Source organism: Miniopterus natalensis, chromosome 11 (assembly GCF_054644295.1).
Source record: "Miniopterus natalensis isolate mMinNat1 chromosome 11, mMinNat1.hap1, whole genome shotgun sequence".
Lineage (NCBI taxonomy): Eukaryota > Metazoa > Chordata > Mammalia > Chiroptera > Miniopteridae > Miniopterus > Miniopterus natalensis.
In genome coordinates, this window is record NC_142091.1 from 36,262,046 (window position 1) to 36,282,427 (window position 20,382).

The window sequence follows — 20,382 nt, forward strand, 5'->3', positions numbered from 1 at the left end:
CAGGTTGAGAGGGCCTTGAAGCCAACGAGGAGACCTCTGACCTCTAGGTCAGTGTGGTCTCTACTTCCCGTGCATCCTCAGGCAATGGACGCCATGTCTCAGGCCTCCGTTTACCTTTTTGTAGAAAGAGGAATTTATAATTCCTTGTGCTTCCTCTCTCACACGGGTGCCGTGCAGACCCTGAAGTACGATGTGGGAAAGAACCCACAGTTATTCCAAGCCTGGAGCCTTAGAAATGGCGAGGTAAAGGGGAAGGGCAGCCACCGTGACGCTCACGGCCAGATACTCTCAGGCCTCCGAGAGCTAGCTCTAGAGCGTCTCGTCTCTATGGTGGGTGGTGCTCAAGTTCCGGTGCAGAAGAGTTGCTCTTCCGGGGTACTTGCCATCGCTTCCGGAGCGGGCCGCGGGGAGCTGGATTTGCAGTGTTTCGGCTCCGTTTTGGTCTGTGTTTCGGCCTCACTACCGCGATGAGCTTCCTCAAAAGTTTCCCGCCACCCGGGTCGGCTGAGGGGCTCCGGCAGCAGCAGCCCGATACCGAGGCGGTGCTGAACGGGAAGGGCCTCGGCACCGGCACTCTTTACATAGCTGAGAGGTAGGGTCCCTTGTTCCCGGGCGCTACCCCTGCGCGCCTCCTGGTGCGAAGGAGCGGCGGCGAGACCGCGGCCTCGGGGGCTTCTGGGAGCGGGAGCAGGCTCCGCGTAGCCTCGGGGACTCCTCCGCTGGGAGACAGACTCGATTGTTCTTGTACTCTCCCCTCCGGAGCTTTCTTTTCTCTCTTCTTCAGGTGGATTTCTCATTGATGATGCGTTTGACCCCCCTGTTTACCGGAGGCGTGGTGCGCGCGTTGCCCTTCCCTCACGGTCTCGTTTTAAGGTTTTGAGTTTTCAGACCCTGAGTGAGAGTCATCGATGTGCCTGCCTGTCTTTTCCGATGAACAGGTGCGGGAGATGTTGCCGTGGGCAGGTTGTGCAGGGTTAGAGCAGATTGTGGAACGTTGTGAAAGTTCGGGTAAGGGCTGTATTTTTTTTCTGCAGGGATGGGTGGGCAGAGGAACACCTTCAGCCCCACGCAGGCTGGGGTCATATTCCTCGGGGCCTGACTCTTCATGTCCCATGTCCCATTTCTGACTCCCCATTTCCATTCCTAGAGGGATTAGCCCTTTTATTTGGCCACCTGGAGCACTTTGTACTTTCACAGGCAGGCACATCCTCAATATTGGCGGTTGTAGAACTGAGTCCCCTGTTTTCCTTGAGGTAATGGTTCCATTCATCAGTCATCAGGCCAACAGTGAAACCTTGAATCCTCACTGCCCTTCACATCTCATACATTCTCTTCTGACTCATTTTGACCAGAGGAAATTCTCAGCTTTTAAGAGCTGGTGTGATTACAGGTGACCCACACACATAGTATAGAATAATCTCCATGTTTGTTGTCATCTGATTAATAACCTTAATTACATCCACAAACTCCCATTTGCCAGGTAACAATATATTCACAGTCTTAACTCCCAGGGATGAAGGTCACTGGGGCCAGAATTCTGCCTGCTGCAAGAGGACACACAAAGAATGTAAACACCTTTGGTTTAGAGGGAAATGGAGACATTGAACAATGTTTAGGCCTTTCGCCAGTCACTGAGTTAGGAAGAATGGATGAAAGGCAAGACAAGCTTGGGCTGAGCTGCAGGCAGTGAGTTTGGTTTGGACAGCGGGGATTAGTAAGACATAGAAATATGTGTGTGTCTTCAGAGAGTGGTATTAAAGAGAGGGATCTGGAAATCATTAGTGTAAGTGTTAGCATATACTCATGGGAATAGATTAGACCCCCAGAAGAGCAGAGGGGCAAGGATAGAACCTTGGGGACACATCTGCATTATGAGGAAGGCCATGGAAGAAGAGACTTGAGAAGAGAGAGGAATAGTCAAAGTCAAATCTGAAAAGCATCTGTTGGGTATTGATAGTGATATAAGTGATGGAAAGTGGAGCACAGATATATTCCTATTGCTTACACAGTTCTTTTTCTCTCAGTATATTGGCCCTTGCAATAATATGGCCCCCTTTTTTGGAAGGTTCTATACTTGTTTTTTCATTTTGAAAATTTCAGACCTCAAGAAAACTTGCAAATCTTGTTAGTTAATATCCATAGACCCTTCACAAAGGTTTATCAGTTGTTAACATTTTGCCATGTTTATCTCCTTTTTTTGAGCTGAGACTTGCAGACATGTTGTTACTTTACTTGTAAATACTTTTTAGTGTTTCCTCCCAAGAACAAGAACATTCTCCGGTGTAACCACAATACAGTTACCACACTCAGAAAGTACAAACTCCTTCTAAATTCTTATCTGTTTAAAAAATTTTTTTATTTCAACTTTTTATTAACAAATCTTTTACCTCTCTTTAAGAAAATATTTTTGTAAAATATACATACAAAAAAGAATGTAAGCTATATACCTATGGTTTAAAGAATTATAATTAAACTAACACCTGTATATCCACCGTGCAGGTTAAGAATAGAACATTGCCAGTACCTTGGACATCTTTTCATCCCTCTTTACTCATCGTTAGTCTCTTTTCCCTTTTTGTTCTTTCCTACCTAGCATTTCCAAGTCTTGAGAGAGTCATGCTCTCATCAAACTGGGAAGCTTCCTAGAGGATGTGACAAATGAGTATTAACAGGCAGGGGGATGAGATTGGTGATAAGGGGAAATGTTCTAATTAGAAGAAATAGGATGCTGAGGGGCAAGGGTGAGAAAACAGTATTGTGCCAGGATCTATGTATGTTTGTATGTATGTATGTGTATTTTATTTGTGTGTGTGTGTGTGTAGCCATGTTCATGAGCCATGGCCCTTAGGTTTTGCAGAAACTGTTTTAGGATTTTAGGCAAAGAGGGACAGGGTCTGATTTGGTTTTAGGTAAAAATATTTTCTCAGATGTATATTGAGAGATTTAGAATTCTTAGGCTTATTTTCAAAGCTTAGTTTTCATAGGAAGTTGACTTTTTATCCAAATAAGGGAACAGAGGCTTGAGTTACTTAAAATAGGTAATTTGAAACAGGTAAAAAAAAATAGGTAATGAAATTAAAAATTGTTAATTTTGCCCTGGCTGGGTGGCTCAGTTGGTCCTGTACACCAAAAGGTTGCAGGTGAGGGCACATACCTAGGTTGCAGGCTCAATCCCCAGTTGGGGCATATACAGAAGGTAGCCAATTGATGTTCCTCTCTCACATCAATATTTCTCTCTCTCCCCCTTCCTCTCTTTAAAATCAATAAGCATATCCTCAGGTGAGGATTTTAAAAAATCAGAAGGTAATTTAAACTTAGAAGTATTACATTTTATGTCTTAATCCAAAGTTAATGTGAAACCAAATAATTAAACCAACCCAAATTCAAGACCTCTCTTACCTTCCTGTCCTGCTTTTTCACCCCATTCCAGTAATAAAGGACACTGATCATGCTGTCCAAAAAGCACTGGAAACTAGCAAAACATTCCTCTGCATGCTTATTGGCTTTCAGTTCTTGGTTTTCTTTTTTGTGACTCATGGTTTCTTTGGGACTGGGTATAGTTAGTTTGATTTCTTGGTTTTGGAGGACATTTCTTCTAGAATATATAAAAAGAGTATGAATAAAAATCAGAGCTTAATGACAGAGTAAATGTTGCTTTTAAGTGGAACTTGCTTGTCTTCTGTAGAGTATATAATCTATATCCATATATAAGATTATGAGAGTTCTGTAGGAAATGCTTTGTTGGGGCAGCATTTGTGTCTTGCCAGCAGTAGGGAACTACAGAGCAATTATGACATGCTTTTAAAAGTAAAGGCTATAATTTGGTAGCTACTGAGTCTGTTTATAGTATTTCAATTTTTCCATCTCCTAAATGAGTCATTAAAGAAAATTTTGTGGCTCTGGTTAGTTGAAATTTTGGACACCCAAATTTGGAATACTCCTCTTTGGCTTGTGATAATGTCAGGGTAGTTTTGAGGTGGGAAAAAGGAGTTTATTTGCTTAAGATAATAATTCCTTTAGTAAGGGACTGGCTATAACTTCTGTGACACATGACCACTATTTCATGTCCACATTGAGACGAAAGCAGTGGATAGGAAAGGCACATAAAGCATGCACAATATAATTAGAATAATAAAATCTATTTCCTTGGGACTAATGGGATGAGTTATTCTGAAAGATCATTTCTAGAGCTTTTCCCACTTTAAGCTCCTTAAGTCTGATCAATTTAAGCCTCCCAGGTTTTCTTTTTTAAATAAGCATGTTCAATGAAAATCTTTCCAAATGATAGTATCTATTTTCCTTTTTTGCTTTTGTTTTTTAAGTGTACAATTCATTACATTTTAGTATACTTACAGAGTTGTACAGTTTTCACCCCAATCTAATTCTGCCTTAGTTTTTGATAAGTAAGGGTCATCATGTGTTATATACTTGTATTATGCTGTTAGACATTGATTTCCTTTAGGGGGATTGAAGTGTGAGTTCAGCCTCCCCTTACATTGAATATGAATGAGCTGACTGCTGCTCTGTCATTGTTCCTGCCCAAGGGAGTCCTAACTTCTTTTACTGTATCTGTTTTTGCTTGGTTACAGATTAGACAACCAGACTTGTTAAAATTATGTGGAAAATAAAGTGATACAGGGGCTATATTGTATTAACTTCTTTTTAAAACAACAGCTTTATTGAGATATTGTAATTCATGTAACATACAATTCTTCATTGTACGTTTAAAGTGTACAATTTAGTGGATTTTAGTCTATATACAGAGTTGGGTAAACATCACCACAATCAGTTTTAGAGTATTTTCATTTCCCCCTAAAGAAATCAGCAGCTAGCCCGGCCGGGCGTGGCTCAGCGGTTGAGCTTCCACCTGGGATCCAGGCGATCGGGGGTTCCATTCCCGGTCAGGGCACATGCCCGGGTTGTGGGCTTGATCGATGACTCTCTCATCATTGATGTTTCTGTCTCTCTCCCTCTCCTTTCCTCTCTCTGAAATCAATAAAGATATATTGAAAAAAAAGAAATCAGCACTTATTAGCAGTCACTCTCTATTTCCCTCCAGCCCTTTGTAACCACTGGATTGCATTAACTTTTGTTGTGTCTTGACATTTTTGCTACTCTTTTTCCTGCTAAGCGGTGCAGTTCCAGATGGGTGAAGTATTACCAGAAAATTAGCCCGCCCTAACTCAGAACTCATTTTGGTGATATGTTTCCTTTCTACACCAATAAAGTATTCACATTTGACCACTTGCTGACCACTTGCAAGCTTGCTTAAAACTAGACTTTACTTACCTGTGGCTTTCTCTTAAAGCTGCAGAATAAATGAAAAGTCTTCATAAAGTCTGTCTTTCGGTGTGAATAACTTGTGGTAAGTATGATTATAGCCATTCCATGTGTATATAATTTAATGTAGGATTAGTGGAGAAATGAGTGATTTCCAAGTATTTATTGCATACTTACATGCTGAGCACTCTCCTAGAGGTTTTGAAGAATGTTAAATAAAGAATATGATAAGTTCTCCTGTCATGTAGGTTACATTTGGTCAGGGCACGTATCAGATTCATTATCATAAAGTTAAATGCTAAGTGGTAGATTACTAGGCATAAGTGCAATTTAGAGAAAGAAGAAATCATTATGGACTCGAGTAATTAGAGGGAAGTCTCAAGGAAGAGCTGGGACTTAACCGGACAAGAGGATTTGCAAAAGCAAAGAAGGCGCCTAAAGACCTTCCAAATAAGAGCAAGCATAAGGGGCACAGAACACACATGTGAATTAAGAAAAATTGCATTTCCTATTTACCTGAATTTTTAGCTGGAGAAAAAAAGACCGTAACAGAATTGGTCTTAAAGAAATTCAATTTCTGCTGCTGAATTTTCTTATTTTAGGAATATTTCTAAACAGTAAGCTTGAAATTATTCATAATTATGCATAAAAGTATCCAAGCCGAACCTTTATAAACTTCAGGAGGTTAAGTTAGGATTTAATTGCTTGAAATAATCTACTTAAAACATGTTTTTCAGCCGCCTGTCTTGGTTAGATGGCTCTGGATTGGGATTCTCTCTGGAATACCCTACCATTAGTTTGCATGCAGTGTCCAGAGATCTAAATGCCTATCCACGAGAGCATTTATATGTTATGGTGAATGCCAAATTTGAAGGTATGTATGGTAATTTAATCTTATATTTTTAATTTTTATTTATTGATTTGGGGGGGAGGAGAGAGAAATATCTATTTGTTGTTTTACTTATTTATGCATTCATTGGTTGCTCCTTGTATATGCCTTGACCGGGGATCAAACCTGCAACCTAGGTGTATCAGGACAATGCTCTAACCAGCTGAGCTACCCGGCCAGGGCTTACGTAATTTAATCTTGAGCTACCTTTGGTAGCGTATTGTATTTTTAAAAGCAGTCTGTGATCATAATCAATGTAATGTTCAAGCTGTTGGCCTATTATGGATAATAGTTCCTTAAGCAAAATTTTAGCACAGTAAAATAATTTGGACACTGCCTTTTGTTTTCTGTGTGTTTGTACTTAGAATTGTTCAATTATTAAGGATTTATAGTTCTAATTTTTCATCTTGAGTTTAACTGTTTATTTTCTTTCTCTTTGTAAAGGCATTTATATTTGCCACCCTTACAAGCTTGGATCAGTATACTTTGTGCTTCCAAGAGTTTAAGATAGAACCTGATTTATTTTGTGTTGCCCTGTTATCAATGGGGGATGATGTTGCCCTCCCCCTATACTTAGCAGTGATATTTTGATTATCATGACTGGAGTGGGGAGGAGTGCTACTGGCATCTAGTAGTTAGAGGCCAGGGATGCTGCTAAACATCCTACAACGCACAGGACAGCCTACCACAACAAAGAATTATCCTGTTCAAATGTCAATAGTGTCAAGGTTGAGAGACTATGGGATACAAGATTCCCAAATTTTGCTGTTGGAGATAACTATCAAGATTCATAAAAATCTAGTGAGGTTGATGAAAGATGGAGTAAGAAAGATTAAAAAATCAAATTTTTAGGTTGTAAACTATGGGTTGTACGAATTCCGAATGAGCCCAGGTAGCTCAGTTGACTAGCATGTCTTCCCGATATGCCAAGGTTGCTGGTTTAATCTCTCGTCAGTGCACATACAAGAAGCACCCAATGAATGCATAAATAAGTGGAACAACAAATTGACGTGTTTCTGTCTCTCCCCCCCCTTTCTCACTCTTTCTTAAAAAAAAATCAATTTAAAAAAATAGAATTCTCAATGAGAAACAAGTTAGGCACAAGATAAAAACTGAGAAGTTGATACAGTATATTGTGTTAGTTTAATATGTTCATTTTTTATGGAAGTACAGAACTTTGGAATTGAAGGACATTTGTTACACCTTTAGTAAACTTTTGCTTTTAAATAATGGGCTGTTCTTTGAAATAATGTATAAGAGACAATCCCATTAGTTTGCCTATTGAGCTATTGCTCCTTCAATTTGGGGTTTTAATATAATTTTAGATATAAGATGACCATTTATATTCATTGTGACACCAATTTTTTAGTAATTTTTAGGGCTTTTGGCATGTCTGCCTCATTGAGTGGTAATGACTGATTCAGCTATCTGAAAATATTTTTGTTGTAAGATTTCATTGTCATTGGAAAGGGAGGGTGCAAAGATAGATAAAAATCTGGTCAAGTTTGAAAGGGTAAGGAAAAGGAAAAGCCTTTGACCTTAGGTTGTAGTAAGGCTTCCAAGTGAGGTATTGGGCACAAAGTTTACTTTCTATCTAAGTAAATGCAAATTTGATTTCATAACCAAGAGAATTATGTATCATGTTTAGTTTAAGGCATTCATTTATTCATTTGTAGAAATGGAAAACCTTAGAGGTATCCTTGTCAGTCAATTCCAAATGCCGATGTGAAATGCCCATAAATAGTGTAGAGCATTGTCATTGGTCAAAGGTAAAAAAATAAGGTTAGAGAGGTAGGGTTCAAATAAATCTAGCTTGAATAAAACTAGGTAAAGAGAAAAGCACACTGAATAAGAAGGCTCATTAACTTGGTAGGCAGGTCATTTTCATCTCTCTGCACCCCAGTTTCATCCAGAAAAATTAGGGGACTGTAATAGTCTTTAGTTCTTAAATCTGGCTGCACATTAGAAACCTGGGGCTCTTGTTAAAAATGCAAATGTTGGGAGTCCCAAACTAGGAAGTAAGGATTCAGTAGGCTTGGTGTAGACATTTTAAACATTTGCTCTGTATTTTCTTGAAATTGATGGGATTAGGACTTTTCTATCTTACTTGGATTACATTTATTTCAATGATTCTCCAGTTCTTTTTTTTCTGGAACTCCATTCTTCTCATAAGTTACACATGCTTGATCCTATTTTCCCAAATTTTATTCCTTTTGTCCTGATTCTCTAAGCTCCAGACTTTTTTTCTCTTTGGCTTACCTCCATAAACCTCTTTATTTTTAAATTTTTTTAAAGTAGTCAATTAAAATTTTTTCTTTATTGATGGATTTTAGTGAGAGAGAGAAACATCAATTTGTTGTTCCACTTATTTATGCATTCATTGGTTGATTCTTATATGTGCTCTGTCTGGGGATCAAACCCACAACCTTGGCTTATTGGGTTGGTGCTCTAACCAACTGAGCTAGCAGACCATAGCCTCCATAAACCTCTTTAAAATGGACCATCAGCTTATGTTGAGGACATTAGATTATTTTTAAAATAACTAAAAATTCATTCCCATTGTTGAAAAAAGACTGAAAGTGTGGCAGCCACTACTGTGTTCTAGCATGAGATGATGAGTGTTGGTCATGGTCATTTTTTGTAAAAATACTACATTACACTTCTATTTATTGCCCTAAGGTAGATTCCTAAGGATACAGGGGTGGGCAAAAGTAGGTTTACAGTTGTGAGTATGCGAAATATGGAGTTTATTCTTGTATAGCTATTTATTAATTTTTTATTGTATATATTTGTATTATAACTGTAAACCTACTTTTGCCCACCCCTGTATAAAAGAAACTTAATAGTGGTTATTTCTAGGGAGAGAACTAGGGTTGTAGGGACTTTTTCCTTTGAGTCCTTTTAGATAGACTCTTTCAATTATTTTTTTTAACAGCATGTATTGTTTATGTAAGTTAAAAAATGATGTTCATTCAGTTATAGAATAATAATTACAGTATGGTACCAGTTTTTTTCCTCACTTGAGGATATGCTTTTTATTTATTTTAGAGAGAGGAGGGAGAGAGAGAAAGAGAGAGAGAAACATCGATGTGAGAAGAAACATCGATCGGCAGCCTCCTGCACGCGCCCTGACCGGGGATTGAACCCGCAGCCCCGGTATGTGTCCCAACCGTCAATGGAATCCACCACCGTTCTGTGTACTGGACGACGCTCCAACGAACCGAGCCACACCGGCCAGGGCTCATTTTGTTTTTTAAAATGCATTGAAATGTTTGGTAGTACTATAGTATATTCAACTATTTAGAATTACTTAAAGTTCTCCAATATTTTGTATTGTTTTAACTTGTTTATGGAGGACATGTGTATTATATTTAACAATATAATAACAGAAACAGGACAGATAAAGTCCTTTAAAATCGGTTATTTAAAACTGCTAATAGTGGCCATTTAAAATTTTTTTCCTTTTTACTTACCTATTTTTTTCATTCTACAGTGAGCTTGTATGACTTATAAAAAAAAAAACTATAAAAAAAAGATTTAGTGGATATCTCCCTATAATTGATTCCTATGAGTAGAATTGTTGAATTAAAGGTAATAAGCATTTTTAAAGCTCTTAACATATATTGTCAAATTGCTTTCCAGAATGTATATCAATTTACACTTTGGATAGTAGTAAATAGCAGCCACTACTATCTTCATCTGTATGGAGAAGATTATTAGTTTTAAACATGTTTTAATGTTTTGGGAGTCTATTTAAGTATTTTGTTGACTTTTTTTTCTTATGAAGTAATTAAAACATTGAAAAGTGCACAGAGTAATAAAAAATTTTCATTATTCAATATCTAGCATAAATTATAACATTTTCCATAATTACTCTGGTCTTTCAAATAAATAAAAGTACATCAATACTGTTGGAATCCTTTTTGTGTCCTTTCCCATTTCATTCCCTACTCTCTGTCTCTGGAATTATATGTTATCCTAAAGATGGCATGTATTCTTCCTGTCTATGCTTTTAGATTTTTACTAAATATAGACCTGTAAGCAGTATAATGATTTGGTTTTTTGTTTAAAGTTTTAATGTAAGTGGTGTTATATATATTCTGCAACTACCTTTTTCACTCAGTTACATATATTTTTTTATTATTTCTTTCCTCATTGGAGGATATGCTTTTTATTGATTTTTAGAGAAAGGAAGGGAGAAAGCAAGAGAGAGAAACATCAATGTGAGAGAGAAACATCAATCAGTTGTCCTCCATATGTGCCCTGAGCAGGAATTGAACCCACCACCTTTGGTGTACAGGACGATATTCCAACTGAGCCATACTGGCCAGGGCTTTTTAAATTATTTTTTTAATTTTATTTTTCAATTACAGTTTACATTCAACATTATTTTGTATTACTTTCAGGTGTATATATTTTGATAGATATAAATCACATTTGTTCATTTTTAACTGCTATCTGCAAACATAATATGATCAGGTTATAATATCTATTTCCTTTTTTGATCATGTATTTTTTATATATTCACTAGTACATACAGAACTTTAATAAACATTTACATACAGTCTCCTTGTTTGCACAATATGTACTTAGACCAGGAATTGCTGGGTAATAGCATCTCCAGAGTGATGGTAGCAATTTCCACATCCACCAGCAGCATGTGCATATTCTGTTTATTGAACATTTGTATTTTTTCTTGCTTACAGACTTTGTTAATTTATCTTTTGGGTCAATTAATTTGTATGGCCTTGGTTTCTCATCTGTAAGTTGTTGATGATGAATACATCAGTGCTTTATAAACTGCTGTTCTATCCTTTGTTACAGAGTGAAAGCTAAAAGGAGGAAGTGGCATTGGAACTATTTATTAGAAGCCTCACTGAGTTTCCTCACTCCCACCATGACCCTGAGGGGGTTTAGAACCCCTTGGGCTTAGTAAAGTACAGGGTGACTAGACCAGAGAGGCTATCCAGAGTTTTTTTAGTTCTAAAATAACCTTCTGTAATACGAAGTAAAAATTGAATTCAGCATTTAGATACATCAATAAGCATCCTTTAAGAAAGTCTTTTAGGCTTTTTTTCAAAACAACATAATTAAAAAGTTATTTTTATCCCCTTTCTAGAAGAATCAAAAGAATCTGTTGCTGATGAAGAAGAGGAAGACAGTGATGATGATGTTGAACCTATCGCTGAATTTAGATTTGTGCCTAGTGATAAGTCAGCATGTGAGTGTCCTATAGAACTGATTCTTTTCCCTTGTGTACCAGGTCTTCCCCACTGACACACACTTTTACTTGTACCCTCTTTGCCTCCGTTCTTCTGCTTTTTCTTCATTTTAGCATCTGTAATATTGAGAACCAGATACCTATCAATATCAGTGATTGTGCATGTATAGTAGATACCATGTTCTTTTGTGTGTTTTGTGAATGGAGGAATCTGGTTATTTTTACAATGGTGAAACATATTTTATGACTGAATCTCACCAGATGGAGGGCAGAGGAGTCTTGGCGGTTCCAAAGTGGACGATGTCGGGATAACTGAAGAGCCCTTTTAGCTATGAGGGGCTTCACTTTGATACTGGCAGTCTGACCAGGATTCTCTGACTTTTTATCTCAGAAAATCCAACCACACATGAAGAGATCTCAGTATCTTGAAATGAACTCTTATTGTTTTGTGACTTGTTCATTGCCATGAAGCACTTTTCAAGATTGATTCTCCTTGGAATTTGGCAGTTTTTGTGAATATTGTGACCCTAGTATACCTCTCGTTTACTCATTAAATTTATTTGCACTGATGGTTATTTAATTAAATTTTTGTTGCACCTTGGCCAAAAAGAAATATTAATTATAATTCAATTTCCTTCAGTGGAGGCAATGTTCACTGCAATGTGTGAATGCCAAGCTTTGCATCCAGATCCTGAGGATGAAGATTCAGATGATTATGATGGAGAAGAATATGATGTGGAAGCACATGGTTAGTGAATTGAATTTTTTAAAAGTGTTTATGTGTAAGTGTTTCATTTTAAGCAATTATTTATACTAAGGGGATAAAATTATAGATCTTTATATCTCTATTAAGTACCTATATAATATATTATAATGAAAGTGACTAGCACAACTTGTGTGTAAGCCAAATTGGAAAAATTTCTGGGCTTTCCAAGCTTGATGGTAAAAAGTAGAGATTATTGGGGTGGTGTGGAGAAAAAATGGATAGAGATAAATGGAAGGAAAGAAAATGGTAGATAGGAAAGTGGGTAATCAGGAGAGTTAATGCAGTTGCTACCAGGGAACAAGCCTTCTTCCTTTATCACTTAAAACCTGATTTATCTTCATTGTTATTTAACATATTCTTTTAGACAGCTCACTTCCAAAGTTATTTCTTTTTCCCAGAACCAGACTGTGTTTATTTAAGGGTATTTCCCCTTCCTTCCTAAGACCAGAATGCAGTCAGTAGGTTGGTGGAGTCTTGTAACTTGAGGTGCCTGCTGTTCTCTTTTGTTTTCCCCATGGTCTCCTGTGCACCAGTCCTGCTCTCTAAAACACTTTCCTCCATAAGTATCCACTTCTTGGCCTGAGACAGACTCATTTCTGGCATTTTCCTTTATATATCTAAACACATTTTCATCTTAGCTGAGATTTTTGGAGATTCTCTTTTTTAAAAAAATCCTTTTTGTATTTTCCAGAATTTCTGATCTTTTAAAAATGAACGTGTATTTTAATAAGGAAAAAACCTCCAGTACCAATTACTAGCAAATTAATTTGCACTCATCAGTAAATTTTCCACCTTGGAATAATACAAGGCTCTGTAGCCTCAGGAATTACCCCCCTTTCCTTCTAGTCTCTGGACATTTGATTCTTTGGGAATTGCTTTTTACTAACTATCTTGGAATCCCTTCTTATCCTAGAGGGTAGGGACATTTTTCTTTATCTCTGTCTTCAACAAATAACCTATATGTGTGTGTTAAATGAATGTTGAAAAGTATTTTCCTGGAAGCCTTTTTTCACTGTACCTTATCTTCAGTAAATGTGTTATTGAGTATTCATTTTTCCCCCCATTGTGTTGTAATAGCTTAAAAGTTTTTGATTTGTTTAGAACAAGGGCAGGGAGACATCCCTACATTTTACACCTATGAAGAAGGATTATCCCATTTAACAGCTGAAGGCCAGGCCACACTGGAGAGATTAGAAGGAATGCTTTCTCAGTCTGTGAGCAGCCAGTATAACATGGCTGGAGTCCGGACAGAAGATTCAATAAGAGACTATGAAGGTAAGTATCCTTCATTCTCATCAGTTAGATACTCACTTAGGCAAAAAGGTAATCTGTGGGGAGACATGTATAGGTTCTTTTGGAAACTAAGAGAAATCTCAGAATTAACTCCTTATAGTGTAGGAAGCAAATGTAGAATTATATAGAATGGGAATTCTCGTGTAAATTTTTTAAACTTTTTTTCCCCTAATACAAAAATAGTCTATGTGCACAGTCAGTTATTTAAAAAGTGGGCACAGGAAAAGAAGAAGTAAAAAATCAAGTATAATTCTAATTGAAGACATCTGTTAATTTTCTGTTGCATCTCTTTCCAGTCTTTTTGGTTGTTTGCTTATGGGTATGTATGTGTGTGTGTGTGCACATATTATGCTGCCATTTTTATTTTTAAAATGAATTCCTACATGATTATATGCAAAACTAGGATAGTCAACTGATTTAAAGGGCTAGGCAGCATTCAGGAAACTTTGGTTCTTTTTTGTGACCAACATCTGGACCTTATACAAGTGGTTTTAAATGTTTATGTTTTAATTGTTTCATATTTGTAAGCTTCTTTGTAAATGTTTTCCTTATTAAACTGGTTCCCTTTTCTAAGTATCCTAACTCAGTTAGATTCCTGAAGTATTATTTTTTGATTCAACCTTTACCATTTATTCTCTTATTCAATCCAGTACTGAGTTCCATGGATTTTTCTTTTAAGTGACTTTTAGATCTCCTTGCTATTACCCTTGCTGTCTTCCAAACCTAGGCCCTTTTCTTCTCATACTGGATTTACAGTAGTAAATTTTTTGCTTCCATTATCCCTTCCTCCAGCTCACTGTGCCATATTAATCTTCTGAGAACCCTCTATGTCACCCCTATATAAAGATACCTGCTCAAGTGGTTGCCTGATACTCACCATATAAAGTTCAAACTTGTCACTCTGACTCTGAGGAAACAGCTCTGTCTTTGCCCCAGATGTCTCCAGTCTTGTTCCTGTTACCCTCAATAAAACATTTAGATAGTGCTCTTATGTGCCAGCCCCTAATTTAAGCACATGACAAATATTTACTCATTTAATCCTTCCAAGAACCCTCTGGCAGATGCTATTATGATCCCCATTTTACAGATGAAGAAACTCAGGCACAGAAAGGTCACATAACTTGTTTCATGTCAAAGCTAATAAGTGGTGAGAGGATTAAATGAGCTAATATACAAAAAATAATATACCAGGCACTGTTATAAGCACTTCTTGCATCTTACATGTATTTAATATATGTTAATAATTTATGTTGCTACAGAATTTTAATGCTTTTCATTTTTAGTGATGCAAAATATTCTTAAAGAGAGTTACCATCTTTTTTTTTTATTGGTACATTTAAGTTTCATAGTGCTTTGGTCAATATCTCCATACACACAGCACATTGATCCTGAAGTTCCGGGATATTTTAATTTGGAAAATTTAGGCTTTGGGTCACAGTGTTATTCCTTATGTCTCCTCTCCATTTTATGCATTGGCTGGTGAGCCTCTAATGTAGGCTTTAGGGTGAGATGGCTCAGATGATTTCTGGTGCTCTGCCAAACTCTTAGCTGAAAGAATGCAAGCTGTTACCTTTTTTATTACAGTGATTGACTGGAGAGTGCCCTTGACCATCGAAAAGCCTTTCATCATTGAAAGCTTTTTTGTTTTTTAATTGTAAAATTCCTTATTTAATGCTTTGTAGCAAATGATTTTATGGTCTCAAACACTTTGCTAAAGTGAGATTTTTTTTTTAACTTTTATTCCTAAGCCTTATTAGCTTATTGAAGATTACCTGTATATAAAACATCTTCAACCTATACCATTCCACATCTTCTAAACTCCTGAGTACTCATAGCACTCTTTTGCCATTAATTTAGTTAGTTTGACCTTTTCTTTTTGAAAAAATTGATTTCTGTTTTTGAAACTTAAAAATTGTATATATTTAAGATGTGTAATATGATGTTTTGATATACATACATAGTGAAATGACTACTGTAGTCAAGCTAAATTCCATCTCCATACATAGTTACCTTTTGGTGTGTATGTGTGTGGTGAGAACACCTGAGGTCTGTTTTAGTAATTTCAGTCTTTTTGCCATTTAACCACACATATATCTACTAGTTGCATTTCAGTGCTTCATGTTCTTATTTATATTAAAAGGTGTTTATTGCGCTACTGTGCCAGGTAGAGACTATGGCAGTGCCCAAGAGAGATTATCTTGGTATCAGTTTTAGAAAAGAGAAAAATAAGTTAGCTTATTGGGCAGTTACAGTACATTGTAGTACAGCACTGAGATACAAGGGAAGCTTAAGTAACTGGATTCAGAGACTGGACCCTTTACCCAGCCTGGATAGTCTGGGAGAGAATCAAGATTCATGGAATAACTAACATCTAAGCCACAATCTGAAAGATGGATAAAAGTGACCCTGGTGAAGAGGGATTGCATACAGATTGGGGAGAAGGCAGGTAAAGGGGTCATCCATGTGCTAAGGTACAACAGACCATTCAGCTTTGAGAACTGAAAGGAGTTTTATGTCTGGAATTCTTGAGAGTAAGTATAGCAACAGATAAAGTAGATAGTGAACTCGGCTGTATCTTAAAGGAACTTAAAGCTGTGTTAAAGAATTTCAATTTTCCCAGCCAGTGTGCTTCAGTAGTTGATAGTTGACCCATGAACCAGAAGATTGCAGTTCAATTCCTGGTCAGAGCACATGCCATGTTGCGAGCTCGATCCCCAGTGGGGGGGGTGTAGGAAGCAGCCAATCATTGACTCTTTCATCATTGATGTTTCTATTTCTCTCTCCCTTCCTCTCTCTGAAATCAATAAAAATATACTTAAAAAATAAAAGAATTTCAACTTTACGCTTAGGTCAGTGGGAAGCCATGGAAAATTTTTAGTTTGATTAGTGTTTCTCTGGCTATGCTATGGAAAATTAATTGCAGCGGGACATACTAGAGGAAAGAAGAGGAACCCTGTTAAGTAATTTTAGTTTTAAATTACATGAGAGGTAGTGGCCCAAATTAGGTAATGACACTGAATGTCAAAAAATTTAACAGATTTGGGATAGAAGCAACAGATGTTAGAGATGTGGTAAGGGTTTCTGGGCAGGTAAGAGGTATCCTTTAGCAAGACAGGAAAGAGAAGCATTTTCCATGAGTTGATTTTAGATATATGTTACATTTTTGTGCCCTGCTGGATGTCCAGGTGGTGCAGTGCCCAAGGGCAGCAGGCAGAAGCCAGTCTGTTGTAGGCTGAAGAGCTGAGGGGTACATGGGAGCTGAGGGGTACATGGGAGCTGAGGAGGTGGTGAAAGGAGGTGTAGACAGCTCTTTCCAGAGGGCTTTTCTTTTCTTGTCCTAACCTCCTCCCCTTTTGAAAAAATGAAGTGAGATATACAGGAAACACAAGAATCTTGCTCTACTTTGTCTTTTCTTCTAAATTATGTCATAAGCTCTGTGAGGATAGGACTTTATACTTAAAAAAAAGTCACACAGAAGTCCCTAGCACAGTTCTGTGAAGAGTGAACAGTTGATGCTAACTGCTTTTGCAAGTTCCTATGGTAGTATTAGGTTAGTGTTGAGATTGAGAATTTACAAAATAAATGTTAAGTGTTTAAACTCATTTTACCTTGGCCTAAATCCACAGGTGGCATTTTTCTTTCTCAATTTGTTCCTTGAATTTTCAGTATAGAAAGAAATGGCAACTCTTACCAACAGAGGGCACTAGCTTCCTTCTGGTCAAAATATAAGCTGAACCTTTACCTATCTAAAGGGCTCTGTAGACTATTGCTCAGTGGTTAATTTTTTTCTTCAGATGGGATGGAGGTAGATACTACACCCACAGTTGCTGGACAATTTGAAGATGCAGATGTTGATCACTGAATATGATTTTATGCTGCTTTGGGGTAAGTAGTTTATTTTTCCCTTGTCACTGAACATGAAAATCTTGCCTAATAATTTAATTTTTATTTTCATAATTCAAGTGGATTTTATAAAATGAGCAGTTTGTAAAAATGTTACCCATTTCTGACATTATTGAAAATTATGTGTGTGTTTTTCTCTAAGAAATCAATGTCTGCAAACATGGTGATATTCAGGTTGATTAACATTTACTGAGCATTTAACACATGCCAGGCACTGAGAGTTCATGGAAGAATAAGACACACCCATCTTCAGTGACCTGAGGAGAATGGCATTAGTCCTTTATTCAGAAATGGAGCTCTCCCTGGTTGGCTCAGGTGGGAGCTGCAAAGCCTGAGATCATGTCCTGGTCTGTTCTTGAGTCACCTTTTCCTGTTTGTGATGTTTGAAACCTTAACCTGTTCATCAGAAAAAACAAAGCAGAGATTTGCTGCAACTCACTGCTATTCAAATCAGAAAGGAAGTAGAAGTAATTCCAAACTTAGTTTAAGCCTTTAATCATAACCTTGCATTGATTTCTTTACTTCTGAAAATAATGGCAAGCCAAAGTCCTGGGCACCTTACTGTTCCAGGCTGATTTGCCAAACCATAACGAGTCCATGTATAGTTGTCCAAAAGCTATCATTTTCCCAGTTGCTTCATACCTGGTTTTCCTGACTGATTCAAGAGCTCACTGCCAATTTTCTCTCATCTGATCTTCTCATGAGCTTCACCTTCAGTTTGTCCCTGCCTGTTTGCTGCATGTTACTCTGAGAAATCTGTTATACTGTGCCAGCTTGAATGTCTCAGCTGTATGTTAGATAATAACTAAGGGTCATGTAACTAGTTCATATCATTCAGAGCTAAGACTAATAATCCTAGCAACCCTTCTATATAAGCTGTAAGATTTTCACATTGTTAGATTACTATCCCTCTTTCTCCTCTGTAGTGTCCTCCTACTGCTTACCTGATAACATTTTCTCGAATACTAGCTTTCTTCCAGCCTTTGAGGTGCTACTTATATCCAGGTCCTTCATTTTATTCAAGCAGGTAGTAATAGCATGGCAAGATTTATGTGTTTTGGCTTGACTCTTCTACCATTGTCAGGCATCTCATTAGGTTGTGAGATCCGTTATTCCAAGTTCCATTTACCTTTCAAATTATTGCCATTATGAATATAAATTTGCTTCTGATACTAAACATGAATTGTAATAATGGATCTCTGCTTTCATCTCAGGTGCTGCCAGTTGAACTATCAGAAAATGTTTTCTTAGAGTTCTTCTTTTTCTTTAAATACTTGATTTTTATTTCTACAACCTTTATTTCTGTCATTGGTAGCCATACAGTCTAAAACTGGCAGTGTCTTCTCTGCAGTTAGCTAAAGAATTGTATTCATACCGCTGGAGCTCTGTTAACTTTAATGTTCAGACCTTGTAGTTTCAGATGTCAGTACTTCAGTATTTTATTTCATGGGAACTCTGGGTACAAATTTAAGTCTTCTCTTATGTCTTGTTCTTTATAGCATGTTGGTTTTTCAGCTCAGTAATACTTATTTTGTATCTTTTATTGAAACTGGGAAACAGATTTTTTTGATCATCTGGCTTTCACATATTTTCTTGAAAAACAGACTATTCGGAGAACACTAACCACTCTATTAATAAGGATTATGAGAAACTCATTTGGTCTGTCACTGATAGTTGCACAAATGGGGCATCACTGCAGTTCCCTGGCGAGAATTCTTAGGATTCTCTGTAATGTAGTTTTATGGTGAAATAACCATAAAATAGCCACAGACTTTCTAATGAGGTGATTTGTTTTCTGTTCATTTTATGCTACAGTTGGAGCAGAGAGGCATTTATTCATAGAAGTTTATGCAAGTTCTTCATCTGGATAATTGACCTAAATTCCAAACAATATCTGTAAATTTTAATAATTTAAAATTGTATTTGCCTTTAAGGAATGAACAGGATTAATTAGAGTGTTTATGTAACAATTAAAATTTCAAAGTAACCGAACGTAGGACCTCTCAAGGCATGAGATGAGGGGAAGGAGGGGCACCGGAATGGTGGAATCACAGCTCAACCATGTACTTGGCTCTGAATCTTTGGACAAGGCATAGAACTTCTCTAATCCTCCGTTTCCTCATCTGAAAGAAGGGTTTGATGGCAGCATTGTTGCAAAGACTGAGATGTAATAATATCTAAGTCTGGTGGCACTCGATTAGGCATTTAATAAATAACAGCTATTATTATTATTACAAACATTGTACACCTTTTGTTTTTCAGATTCTGCGCATAACTGTAGGAGAGAACTTGGTGCCTTTTCCACTGTGCAGTGGGTGTTGATGAAAGTATTTTTCCTTCTCCAAAACTTACCTGAACCAGTTCTTTCCTGAGACAGACTGTACTGAGACAACAAGTTCTCACCAGCAGAAGAAACTATGAACTTGATTAACAAAGGTGAATTAACTTAACCAAGAGGGTGTTTGTAGTTTATCATTTATCCCCGAACTTTCTGTGTCTAGGAACCCTCTGAGTAGGCCTATAATTCCTGCCTTCAGTGTATGCATCTTCTATAAGCTAGCAGGGCTATGTGGTGAAAATGCACAGGCACTTAGGTGTTGGTAGACTGGATGGGGGAGAGGCTGAATCTAAGATATACCCCTTTAGAGCCTAAGGATACCCTTACCCGGGAAAGACAAAGATCTCAGATGAATCCTGGCCTCTGCTCATTCTCCACAGGGGTAAAGATCTTTTTACTAATTGGTACCCGAATTAATTCATTCAGGCATCTCTAGGGAACCTCTTTGGAAACATCCCAGCCACATATACTAACACAAGTGCTTCATCTGACTAGCTTTTGCTCCTTTCACCATGTTTCACCAGTCTGCTCTGTTATAGCCTTTTAGGTTATGTTATAGCTTTTAATTTCTAGCCTTAGTTCAGTTTCTGTAACAGAACACATGAAATTGGGATGAAGCCCTCAAAGTACTTCACATGATACTGTTTTGTCTTTGTAATAGCTTAACAAATAAATCTAGGTTTTCTATGTTA

At 37.3% G+C, this 20,382-nt stretch overlaps 1 protein-coding gene across 2 annotated transcripts; it reads left to right on the top strand.

Annotated features, from left to right (window-relative positions):
- Positions 1–401: 401 nt before the first annotated feature.
- On the top strand, positions 402–20,382 carry CLNS1A (chloride nucleotide-sensitive channel 1A). Of its 2 annotated transcripts, none has more exons than XM_016196352.2 (7): positions 402–592; positions 6,018–6,154; positions 11,289–11,390; positions 12,031–12,138; positions 13,258–13,431; positions 17,244–17,334; positions 19,615–20,382. In XM_016196352.2, exons 1-6 carry the CDS (start codon positions 468–470, stop codon positions 17,309–17,311), a joined length of 714 nt encoding a protein of 237 aa, XP_016051838.1. In that variant the 5' UTR covers positions 402–467; the 3' UTR covers positions 17,312–17,334; positions 19,615–20,382. The 2 variants fall into 2 exon arrangements, with proteins under 2 accessions (XP_016051838.1, XP_016051839.1); XM_016196353.2 differs by having other exon boundaries at positions 577–592; positions 5,309–6,154.

Excerpts from the sequence above, each read along its gene's own strand:
- CLNS1A (XM_016196352.2), top strand. The coding sequence starts at position 468 with ATGAGCTTCCTCAAAAGTTTCCCGCCACCCGGGTCGGCTGAGGGGCTC. Across the intron at positions 12,139-13,257 it reads ATATGATGTGGAAGCACATG|AACAAGGGCAGGGAGACATC; the intron begins GTTAGTGAATTG and ends TGATTTGTTTAG. Across the intron at positions 13,432-17,243 it reads TTCAATAAGAGACTATGAAG|ATGGGATGGAGGTAGATACT; the intron begins GTAAGTATCCTT and ends TTTTTTCTTCAG.